The sequence below is a fragment of the Ambystoma mexicanum genome, chromosome 2p (assembly GCF_040938575.1).
Source record: "Ambystoma mexicanum isolate Mex_15411 chromosome 2p, UKY_AmexF1_1, whole genome shotgun sequence".
Taxonomy (NCBI): Eukaryota; Metazoa; Chordata; class Amphibia; order Caudata; family Ambystomatidae; genus Ambystoma; species Ambystoma mexicanum.
In genome coordinates this window covers 644,791,246-644,803,709 of record NC_090923.1, presented here as the reverse complement: position 1 = coordinate 644,803,709, position 12,464 = coordinate 644,791,246, and the positions used below count along the sequence as shown (strand labels likewise).

The 12,464-nt window shown below is 45.0% G+C and overlaps 1 protein-coding gene across 2 annotated transcripts in view; it reads left to right on the top strand.

Annotated features, from left to right (window-relative positions):
* The first annotated feature begins 977 nt into the window (after positions 1 to 977).
* GMPPB (GDP-mannose pyrophosphorylase B) overlaps positions 978 to 12,464 on the top strand; it is a 753,730-nt gene continuing 742,243 nt past the window's right edge. The window contains exon 1 of one of the 2 annotated variants that reach the window (XM_069644189.1): positions 978 to 1,095. Coding sequence is in view for 1 of the 2 variants with exons in the window: in XM_069644188.1 (XP_069500289.1) it covers positions 1,025 to 1,095 (71 nt within the window). In the remaining variant the exon portion in view is untranslated. The remainder of the gene's footprint in view (positions 1,096 to 12,464) is intronic. The other variant, XM_069644188.1, reaches the window with a different exon arrangement.

Sequence of the window (12,464 nt, the reverse complement as noted above, 5' to 3'; positions counted from 1 at the left end):
CAGAAAGGTGCTGCCGGTCGTCTGGGATTGTAATAAGTGTGAAATGTTTATAAATAAACTGCATTGTTAAGCCATAAATGAGGAACACTGGTCTGGTCTCAGTTATTTTACCAAGGTGGGGGGGGGGGCCTACAAAGGGATATTATGTATCTTGACAGGTGGGGGGGGGGGCTAGCAATATCCGGCTGCCCACGTTATTATATTGCCACTACCGCCGACCCCCGTGGTTCGCTCCAACCACTCCTCGAATTCTCGATTTACCTCGGGGACCCGATTCTGACTGTTGCAGAAAGGCTCGGAGGGGCACTAGTCTGAAAGTAAGCGTCCATGCATTCGCTCCGCACAAAAGAAGAGCCCATGAACGACCGCTATGAGTTACGTTTGTTTGGGTATAAATAAACATCTTTAAACGGGGACTGCATTCTATACACTGACTGACCTAAGTTAACCAGTTGCATTTTGCGTCTTTCAGTTAGAAACGCCCCGGCCACCACGCATGGGAGTTTACTAATGACAGAGGAAAGGTGTTTGTGAGCTCCTTATGCAGTGCGGACTACGTGCCCCAGGAAGCGCTTGCAGTGATAGAACAGCGCCGATTCTTAATTTGTCTTGCCTTCCGTGAGTACCCCTCAGTGACCTTTTAAACCGAAGGTAAGCAATTTAAAATTACAAAGAAATGGTGCTTCAGTACCAATGCCTTGTGTTGCACTTCCGTCTCAACAGTGTACGAAAAAACAATTCACCGCCAAAGCATTCTCCGTTCAAACTAGCCCCAAAAGAAACAGCCCGTAATTTACGGTACATTTGGATTTTGAGTAGCCCAGTTTTGCGAAAACAGCTCTGCCTGCGGCACTTTAGTCTGTAGGATGATCACCAGGAAGCCAGCAGCAACCAGCCAACATTGAAGGTAACGTGGCGAGATTGAATAGGGTACACGTTTCATGGAACGTGAAGTTTAAGGCACGTGATGGTGACGTGTGGCTAGGGACCTTTCTCTAACAGGAACTAGTCGTGTTGGAAGTTTATGAGTGGAAGAGAAGCACCCCAGCCTGCTTCAAATAGAAGAACTGTCGCCTGCCTCCTTCATCTACACAGGTACACCGTCTCCCCTACTCCATTCATTTCGAGTACTCACCTCCGCCTGCTCGCAATACACATATGCAACCGCTGCTTGCTAAAAAGAATTCATCTGATTATCACATCAGACTGATCAACCCTTAGCCACCCTATATTACACGTAGTTGCATACATCCTCTGCTTATCACTACTGCACGACGATGTGCACTAAAGTTCTTCCTTGGTTCTGTACACAAGTATCTTGCCGCTTATTCCTACAACACATGCATCACATATTCATGCACCTTGCAGCAAATCAATATACTCTGACACTGATCCTTTCATGTAATGACTAGTCCTCAGCTGTTCCTTTCGCACAGGTAGTTTACGTACATAGGCAGCATCCCTTCCCTGCACAGTAATGCCACCTTCCTGCAGCGTTATTTGCTTATGAAATTGACTTTGAAGTGTATTGGACTGTATTAGGGTCGGTGAAGTGCATTATCGTGCTTGGGGAAGTTAAAGGTCTTCCTTCTCTACCCTTTTCCCTCTACCACCTCCTGCCTTTTCGATTTTACTGACTCGAAGGTAACTTCCGCTACCTGATTCACTCGAATAGGTCACACCCTAGCTGTACTGCCATATGCAACATTTTCTGCACCTCTTCCCAGCTGTACGTGGTGTGCTTTTGCAGATGCTTTATTCAGATAAAAACGACGTATTTGTATTTTATTAAATTTATGAAGTGCTTTCGCCAAAGCGAGGAGCAAACAAAATGATACACATTCATAGACTACAAAACGAAAAAGAATAACAGATCAGAAATAAGCAAGAAAAGTTTGATTATTAGCACTTTACAGAGTTGTATGTACAACATTAGAGATGCATAAAGTAAGCACTTTTGAGTGGTAACAACAGAGCAGATATACAGCAGTGGTAGGATATAGAGGAGGGGTACAGCTGTAGCTGGTGACACAGAGGAGATTGGCGGGCAGTGTCTAGCAAGTCAGGTGGCGCAAGGGGCAACGTGATGGCCTAGTTGTTGAGGGAGAGACTCTATGAAGAGGTTCCATAGTCTTGGTGCATAGACAGAGAAGGCTTGATTTCTGGTCCTTTTTGCAGCAGCGGATTTCAAGTCTGCACGTGTCCTGGCTTCTGGTGGTGGGCTGTCGGCCGGAGATGCCGAGTTTCTCTGTGAGGTAGCTGGGTGATTTGACGGCGACTGCCTTATAGATGATCCAGCAATACTTGAAGTTGATTTGTGCATGCAGTGGGATCCAGTGAAAGTCGATGAGGGCCGAGGCCAGGGTGGTGTGATTGTGTCTGCATAGACCGTTGATGAGGCGTGCAGCCGCCTGTGGGACACTTCTTAGAGGCACAAGGGAGAATGATGGGAGGCCTTCGAGGAGTGCATTGCCCCTATCCTGGTGGGATTCTACCAGTGCTTGAATGGTGGATCTAAATATTTCCGGAGGGAGGAAGGGCTTGACTTTTCACAGGAGCGAGAGCTGATACCAAGCTGTCTAGGTTTTCTTAACTATCTGTGTCTTGAGGAAGAGGTGTTTGTGTATGTGGAACCTGAGTGACATGGCACAGGAAGTGTGCTCGGGTGTGAAGCACTCAGAGTTCATGGTTGATAGCCAGGTCTGTATGTCTTGGTAATTGGTGTTGTTGGTGAGGAGTAGGAATTCAGTCTTGGAGGGGTTGAGCTTCAAGTATGCACTGGACATCCAGGGAGGATAGCTCAGGGATAACGTGTTCGCCTTGGAAGCAAGACGACACAGAGCACCACAGGTTCGATCCCGGGTCCCCGCTTAGAAACCTGTGGGTATTAAGCGCGTTATAAATAACCTCTCATATCATATCAAGACTGGATCAGCGAGAGGCAGGTTTTGAGCCTATGGATTTTCTTGATGGGGTTGATCTTGAGGTATAGCTGTGTGTTGGCGTATTGGTGGATGTTGTGTGTGGCTAGGAGGGCTCCCAGTGGCTTCATGTGTAGAATGAAGATCACTGGGACGAGGATGGAACCCTGTGGGACTCCACAGATGATGGGTAGCATTGGATTGCTGAGCACGGTTGTCAGAAGCGGCTGTAACCCGTACATTACGTTACGAGCAGTGCGGCTTGATGACCCGACCCGAGTTGTGCGTGCCTAGTGCAAGGTCCTTTCCTCAGCCAGAGCCTGGGATGAGGGATGGCAGCGTGAGACTCGGCGTTCGTACCTCGTGTAATAAGCCCTGTAAGCTCTGAAGGTCCCAAGGCTCGGAGGCACGGAGTCCATGCAAAGGCTGTGGCCAGAGGAGGTGGAAAGGCGCATACGTTGAATAGAGAGGTAAGGGCTTGCGTCCTGGGCTCCGGGGCTCTGTTGCCTAGTTCAGTGGTCAGAGCCATAGCAGCCGGGAGGCAGCCTGGGATCAGGGGAGAGGAAACTGATCCTGTGCAGCATTTTGAGCATGGTGATATAGAAGGAGGTCCCTCCTCTCTCCCCCTCACCCCCATTCCTCCCTCCTTCTACCCCTGCTTGTCTTCCCTATATGACCCTTCCCCAGTTCCCTCTGCTGTTTCTTCCCCTTGATATTTAGTAACCGGAGGAAGACCAGGGAGTGGACTTCGCTATCGGGGGTGGGGGGTGCAAGGGATCATCCTAAAGTGACGCCAACGTTGTCCTCCCTTGCCTAATTGGTGGCCATGTGGCTTCTTACCTGATAAATTACTGACACTCCTCTGGACAGGACTATACAGAAAATTGTGATCCCAAGTGGGGGGAACCGGACATATAGAAGGACGGAGTTTGCATATCTATGGGGTTAGCAGGTCCCATTATAACATCAGGAGACTGGGGGCCTTGTGCCTTTGATCCTGAAGTGGAATAGAAACAGGTCCTGGCAAAGTGAGCACAGTGGACAGAACCCAGCCAGCAGGGGAATACTAATTGGTTTGTCCAATGCAAACAGGAAAGGAGCGGAATCATACCATATGTAATTTAAGAAAAATCAAGGCGACGGCAATAACTCGGTCCCTTGCTAACAAGGAGGGCGAAATGGAAAAATCAAAGTCTAAAATGAAAGTAAAGAAAACTTTGGCCGCAAACCAAGGTGTTATTACCAAATGTTTTCCTCCAAACCCAGCCCGTGAAATAAATTCCACCACGATTGAGGAAGACATACCAGCTCACTATGAAGACGACCCACTGAGCACGTCAAATTTTGAAGACATTGATAATAATTCATTATTAGACCTATGTCTAAATATCCAAAGAAGTATGACACCACGAGGCAAGGCCAAGTAATGACAGCGGATCACAGGCAGATAGACTGATGACCACACCTCCAGGGACATCTATCGCGGGAGGAGGCTTGGATAGATTATCAATCACACCAAACCTAGCAATGGTCTCAATGGAGGACGATCTTGACGTCGAAACAGAGTGCTTGGATAAGTCTTATCCAGGGGCAGTAGAGATAGGTGAGATTCAATCATCAGTAGCATCACTACAATTTGCACTCAAGATTTTGCTCAAGATGTCGGGGCGAATACTAGCCAACACTGACGCATTAATTATGAAAAATAAGGGGAGGCTGATACCTACAGAAGATGCAGAAGCAAATATTTCTGAAGCCATTCATATTGCAAATGAAAACGAAGAGCACCAAAATATGGAGATTGACTAGGACGAGGGCTGCCCCGATCCTTTTTTCTCAAGAAAACAGCAGCGATTGGCTAAAAGGGCTAGAAAGGGCAAAAGAGCCAGCACCTTAATATCGCCTACGCCAGAGCAGACTGCAACGGGAATGCCCACCAAAAAGAGCAGGAAAAGATTAGCCAGAGCCAAGAAGAGGAAGGTAGCCAGCAATGGTTACCTTACCAGCTGGCTATTACTTGAACAAGCCGTTGAACACGAGCTGGAAGAGGAGATAGAACCTGCGGAGGTGGTCTGCAATAGTGATGACACCAATACGGACAAAATAGCAAGCCGACCGACAGAGTTGGGAAACCTAGGAACCACTGCAGCCACCACCACGGACAATAAAAGGGAGGTGAGAGGAAGTCGTGTATGCCTGATTAAGAATCTATATCAGAGCAAGGACAATAAATGGTTATCGCGTTCTGAATTCTTGACTAGACTTTACTCTGTTCCACAATTGCGGGTCCTTAAATCTGAAGACTTTCAATTTGTGGAACCCCTGAAAGGCCCAAACCCTAAAGTATCTGCGCTACACTGTAAGTTCTTAGCTACAGCAGAACTTTTAAGAAGCTATAAAGAGGAATTAAAAACAGTGGACATTGAAGTGGATGCCGATCTAAACGAAATAGATCTCACTAGTCTGTTGGAAGAGGTAGGCATCCCTCTGGTAACAGTAGACTGCACAAGTTCACCAAAGGGAAAGAAGGTTGAAGCATCAGATGTCCAACAAGTGCTAAAATGGTTGGTAGATGCACTCCCCGAGGTTCTATCTAAACAATGAGATCTATCTATCTTATCTTGGAACTGTCAGGGTTTTGCGCATCTATCAGCGGAGGGCTCCACAAAACTACTTGACAAATATAGCTGCTTATGTTTACAAGAGACATGGTCCATAGACCCCCTAATATTAGATGGCTATGTGCTGTACCATTTGGCAACCAAAAGAGGCGACAAAGGCAGGCCATACAGTGGTTTGATCATAGGGGTGGTTAACACCTTGGGCTCGAGACAGATTGACTGCAACCTGGAAAGTAATATGATAGCAGTCGAAGTGATTATTGACAGTAAGTTCCCTACGGGTTCATTTTTGTTGGTGAGCCTACACAATCCACTTGGGGCGATCTTAAGTGAACAATTGCAAGACTCTCTTCAGGACCTACTGGAGTATTGGCTGTCTACAACTACTGATACAGGAATAATTGTTGTTGGAGATTTTAACTGCCATATGTCTGGGCGGGAGTGTAAAATGCAGAATCCCAAACTAAAATAAATGTGAATTATGGTCCATAATAAAAAATATCTTGAGGGGGGAGCATGGGAATACCTGTTTGAGTCTTGGGATATGGAAATGCTCAATGGCAGAACAATCAGTGACCATCCTGGGCATCACACATGGTCAAACGCTAGCTCTTATAGCACGTTGGATTATGTATTTGCATGTCCTAGGTTTCAACAACAGGTGGAGGATTTGATAGCTATCCCTAATGAATGGAGTGACCATGCCGTCTTGCTATGTGTGATCAATATTCCCAGTGAACTGCCTCTGCCTAGTAATATAGGTATGGTAAGACAAATAAAGCGGGTTCCAGGATTTCCTGGTCGGACGAAAACTTATCACATGCTATCGAAGCTCTGAGGGTGATAGAATCCAATAAGTTCTCTGACTTTAATGAGATCTCTATCGACTCCATAGAGGGCTGGATTTATGCTTTCGCAGGAAAGCATGCAATGGCTCCTATGGGGGCGATGATAGGACCTGTGGGGAAAAGCTACCCTATGATAGAATAATCAGAGACATGAAAAGGAATCTCAGAGCTGAGCTCCGTAAGGCCAAAAAAACCATGGCCTGGAGAGGGATATTATGTAAAGATCAGGGAGATTAAAAATAGGTATAGAGCGGCCATCAAGGCGAAAAGAATGGTGGATAAGGTACTCTCCTAGCAAAGATTGGTGAAGACCATATGTGAAGGAAAGACTTGTAACATCTGGTCCCTCCTGGGCGAGGCTCGAGGTGTTTAGAATGGGGCATTAGCTAACCCAATTGAAGCTAGAGCATTGGTAAAATTCCTGGAAAATCGGAACACAAAAGACGATTGAATAACAGTATTGGGAAGTCCTCCATTAGTGGCTCCGATCACTATATCATACAAACTTATTTTGAACAAAATTAAAGGGACAAAATCTTCACGAGCACCGGGCCCTAATGGATTGGCCAATATTGTTATGAAATCGTACCCTGAATTCTGGCCGAACCTACTAGGTATATTATTTGAGAAAATCTTAAAAATCTGGTAAAATACCCAGCTCATGGCAAACGGCAATATTAATTCCTCTGTTTAAAAAGGGAAACAGATTCGACCCAAATAACTATAGGTTGCTTTCAATGCTAGATGTCATGGGGAGGATATTTGCCTCACTTTTGCTAAAAGAGTTACAATCATGGGCAGAGGGTTCTGGTTTATTGTCTAAATTTGAAAGTGGGTTTAGACAGGGATATTCTACCTCCCACAATATTATGGTTATGGACATCTTACGAACCAGAGCACAAAGAGGGGGGCCGCCCCACTCTATGCTTTATATATAGATTTCACAGCAGCCTTTGATTCTATCCCTAAAAGCCGCTTGTAGAGGAAATTGGAATTAATGGGCTGCCCGGAAGGTCTAATATATTATTTAAGACTTTTACTCCAAATTATTCAGTTAAACTGAAGTTAGACCAGGAAGGTCACACAACTGTTAATGTTGCCCAAAATAGGAGAGTAAAACAAGGTTGCATCACTGCACCTTTAATCTATAACTTATATGTGTATGACATCCCGGAAGCAATAACTGCCGTAAACAACTGCCCCCCTAAAATTGGCAAAGGGATTTGTCCCGTATTAGCGTCGCGGACGATCTGGTGATATTGGATTACACCATTAGTGGGATACGCAGATCGGCGGCTGCACTATGGCAGTACTCGGAGGTGAATGGTCTTAGTATTAACCTAGGAAAAACGAAGGTTATGAGATTCACAAAAAAGAAAGTATCCCGTGTGCAACTGACGGTAGGCTTGATGAACATCTCCTACGTTCCCCAATATCGATATTTGGGTATTGATTTTGAAGTCACTGGTGATTATGTGGCCTGTAAACAATCTCGCAGCGTTAGAGCGGCACAATTGATTGCACTGTTTTATAGGTTTACTGTTAAACAGGGTGGTTTCCCAATATGGGGAACTCGCCAACTTTATGTTCAAGCTTTTTCTCCGGCCATAACCTATGGGCTGGAAGCCCTCCTTGAGATTGATTTAAATTGGCTACAGGTGATCGAGGGTAGATTTTGGCATTGCATTCTTGGACTACCTCCCTGTATCCCAATGGCCATTATTAGGTTAGAGCTTGGCCTGATTTCTTTAAAGGCATTAGTATTGAAGCGGGCTTTGTTATATCTAAAAATGACCCGAGACTCAAGTAATGGATTGTTAACAGCAGTCCATCAGGAAACGGCTAAGGAGAACTCGGTATGTACAACCATCGACCAGGTGACTAAATTGTTTCATGAAATAGGTTGGCAATCTAGGGATGGTTGCTATTCAGAAGAAGTACAAAGCTCTGAGCAAACATATAGATCTCTGGGACTGGTTAGAGACCTTTGAACACCTAAAGAGCTTCAGAAGCTACCGATTTGTGCAATATAGATTGTACGATTTCCAGAAACCTCAGAGATACTTGAACATCTGTCCATCAACCAGACTCAGATGGTTCATCTTATTGCTCAGATTGGAGCGCCTACCCACGTTGATGATCACATGGAGAAAAGATAAAATTGCTGTCGTGCTGCTAATATGTTGCTTATGCAAAGTTCAAGATCAGCTGGAGACGGCAAAGCACCTTCTGACTGAATGCGCCAAAATGGCTAGCACATTCAATCACCTCCTTGGTAGCTATGTCCATGAAAATATGTACATCAAGGACGATCTTTTTTGGCACCACTGTATTAATTCCAATAGCATGCGCCTGTTGACAGCCTTATATATCATCTGGCTGAGAGTGGAAGTTAGGTTGGGCATAACACTTTAGGTTACTGATCAAGAAATGTTTTCTTAATTTTGTATAGACAACTGTGAGATGAATTTATGAATTTATGTGGATAGATTTTAGATGTTTTATCGTTTTTCTTCTGTATTTGTATTCGATTATGTATTATTTTACTGTTATTTTGAATGTTTGTGTAAAGTTTATAATTTAAATTATAACACAATAAATATTATTATTGGCAGTCTAGAGGAATCCATCTGAACAAACTGCTTGCGGTTGGGGAAGTAGGACTTGAACCAGCGTAGGACAAGGTTGCTGATCCCCACACGCTGATAAAGGGTGTCTGTAAGTGCCTGGTGGTCTACTGTGTCGAAAACGGCCAAAAGGTTAAGTAGAACCAGGAGGCAGGAGGGGCTGTCGTCAAGGATGTTGAGGACCCGTCGAACCCCTGTATGGTTGCTGTCTCTGTGCTGCGTCTGGGCCTGAATCAGGATTGGTAGGTTTGGAGGAGATTGTTGGTGTTGAGGTGTTGCTGCAGGTTTGCGGCTACCGCTTTCTCGATGATCTTACCTAGGAAGGGAAGATGGGTGATGGGCTGATAGTTACCTAGGTTGTCGGGATCCAGAGTGGGCTTCTTTAGTAGAGGGAGGATTAGTCCTGTTTTTAGGGTCGATGGGATGGTACCTTGAGTTACGGAGATGTTGATGATCTCGGGCGAGCTTCTGCGGGGAGAGTCTTGAGGATGGATGCTGGGAGGAGGTCATCTGTATACGATGTGGCATTAAGGGCGGCCATTGTTTCTACCAGGTCCTCTGTCGATTTTGCGAGGAGGGACGTCAGGTGGGTCTGTGGATGCAGAGCTGGCATCTATGTGCTAGTGAATTTTGCTGATCTTGTCGAAGAAGAAGGTGTTGATGGCGGTGGGTTTTTGGATGGAGTGTGGTATGGCAGGGTTAGATAGCGGGTAGACGCACTGATTGGCTTCTTTGAGGAGGGCTCTGCTTTTTGTTGTCAGCTTCTCCTATGGTATTCTGATAGTAGGAGGCCTGGGCTGGGTTCATTAGTTGTCGGCGGGTTGTTCGGAGTTCATTGAGGAGCGCCAGGTCAGATGCCGTCCTGGAGCAGTGCCAAGTTTTCTTTGGTTTCCTGTAGATTCTCTTGCCGAGGTCGTTATTGTGTGTACCAGGGTGCCGACGGTTTCGGTTTGCAGGTGCGTTGGTTCAGAGGCACGTGTTGTTCATTGGAGGCTGAGAGGGTGGCGTTGAGTGATTCCAGTAGAGATGTTGTATACAAAATTAAATCTGACCTCACATTCCGCCCTCACTGCAAATGGCAATGTGCAACAAATTATCAAATGGGCATGTAAGTCACCTCGCGGTTGATTATTATGAAGCAATATTTGTTATTCTCCACAAATGTGCACCTTAAATGTTGTCCACAAGTATGCAACTCGAGAGTTGCTACAAAACCACATGTAACACAATGAAGGAATGTTTGTTAATCTCCACAAATGTGCACCTTGATTGTCGTCCAGAAATGTGCAACTTGAAGGTTGCCACAAAACCAAATCTAACACACTATGATATTAGAACTTGAACAGTAATTGACTGAAAGGATGAAAAAATTATAAGTCTGTTGTCTGTGTCTTTCTTAATGATGCCTTCACAGATGGTGTTCGGTGTGGGATACAACTCAACTGATACAAGTTGGAGGACCCTACAGTTTGAAAAATAAGCATCAGAGCGTCAGACCCCTCAGTGGCCACTACAGGCTCTATTGGGTTTGGTATCTGTAGCAGTAGGGCTGAGATAATTCCTCCAGGTGAAAGAAGACTAAAACCCACTGACTTGGTATCGATTCCACCCCCTGATACATACATCAGACTAGCTCCCAAATTGGGATTAGCTTGGAGATTTGGGATTGATGTTTTAGATGGGGTAATAGACCCAGACTCCAGGTGGCAGGTTAAGGTATTGTTACAAAATCACGGTAAATATCCCTTTCAGATTCACCAAGGGGATAAAGTGGCTCAAGAGATACTTGGAAAAAGCCTTGTTTTCTAGGTTTAAGGAAGAATCTGGAAAGGAGAGGAAAGTTGGGGGTACTCGAGGGTTCAGGGAGGAACAGATGACCCTCCCTGAATTGAATCAAGAAAACCTACAGAAGAAGAGCCTGAGACACTGCCGATTTAGCTTTTGCTCAGAAAAATGACCTGGTGTTGGCTGAAGCATTTTTGCAGGTAGTATCTGAGACAAAGCGTTGTGAGAAAGGGGGACCCCCCTGTTTCTGAAGTATGGATTTCTATATAGAGGAGAGACCACTTCAGAGGGTCTAGCAAAAATCCAGTTGGTGATCCCTAAGAGTCATAAGCGAGTAGGATCCGAGATAGCTCATTCACATCTCCTTCTCCACCCCCACCTTGAAACTCCCTCCCCTTCCTGCTCCCCCTTCTTTCTTTCTCCTTTCCCTTGATTCCCTCCATCCACTCCCTACCACCACTCTCTCACCCTCCCCCCTCTCCTCCTTCTTCTCCCCTCCTCTCCTCTCCCCCACATTCCCACTGCTTTTCTCTCCCTATTCCCTCCAGTCTTATTGCTCTTCTTAATGGTTTGTTAATTGATTGATTCATTCTGTAATTTGCTTCTACCGTTATATTGTTGTGTTATGTTCTTTGTATCAAGTTGTTCAATTGTGCAGCGCTTTGGCGTAAAGCGCTAGATAAACGAATAAATACAAATACATCTGACTGGAGGTCATCTGGGACAATATAAGACTCGAGCACATATAGCGAATAAGTTATATTGGCCTGGAATTTAAGATGACATTAAAACCTTCATTCAAGCATGCGCAGTCTGCCTCAAAACTAGCACTTATATACCACCACCAGCTCCCTTGAATCCGTTACCAATAATTGAGGTGCCTTTTTCCAGAATTGGTATGGATATTGTAGGACCCATAGAGACTTCTAAATTGGGGAATAAATATATCTGTAGATTACACCACACGCTATCTAGAGGCCTTTCCCCTAACAGCCAATATGACGCAGCATATCTTGAAACACCTACGCCCTTTATTTCCCTGGGTGGGGTTTCCGAAGGAGCTATTTACAGATCAAGGTTCAACTTTCGTGAGAAAGGTTGTGGGGGGAAAATTAAAGAATTATTACACATTGCCAGTCTTAGAACATTGGCATATCATCCCCAGATAGATGGCCTTGTGTGAAGATTCAACAACCATACTCTGAAAATTAGTTGAACAAGATTGGAAAAATGGGATCAGATGATACCCTGGGCCTTGTTTGCAGTTTGGAAAACCCCTCGGGCCTCAACAGTTTGAACTCCTTTATGGGCAAGAACCACAGTATGTCCTGGATATGTTAAGAGAAACTTGGGAGGAGTGAGAGGAAGCTCCCATTACACTCTCTCAAATTGCAAGCAGGCACAAGAACAACAAAATACCTCTTACGGTAAAAAGGTTTCCCTCAGGTCTTTTTCAGTAGGTCAAAAGGTACTTGTCCTGTTACCTACTTCAGAAAATAAACTTGTGTCTAAGTGGCATGGACCATATGCAGTAATGGAACAAACGGGTCCATGTAATTATAAAATCTCACAACCTGATCGCCGTATTAAAATACAAATCTGTCATGTCAATTTGTTAAGAGTGGAAAGTACATCCCATGGAATCTCCAGCCATAATATTAT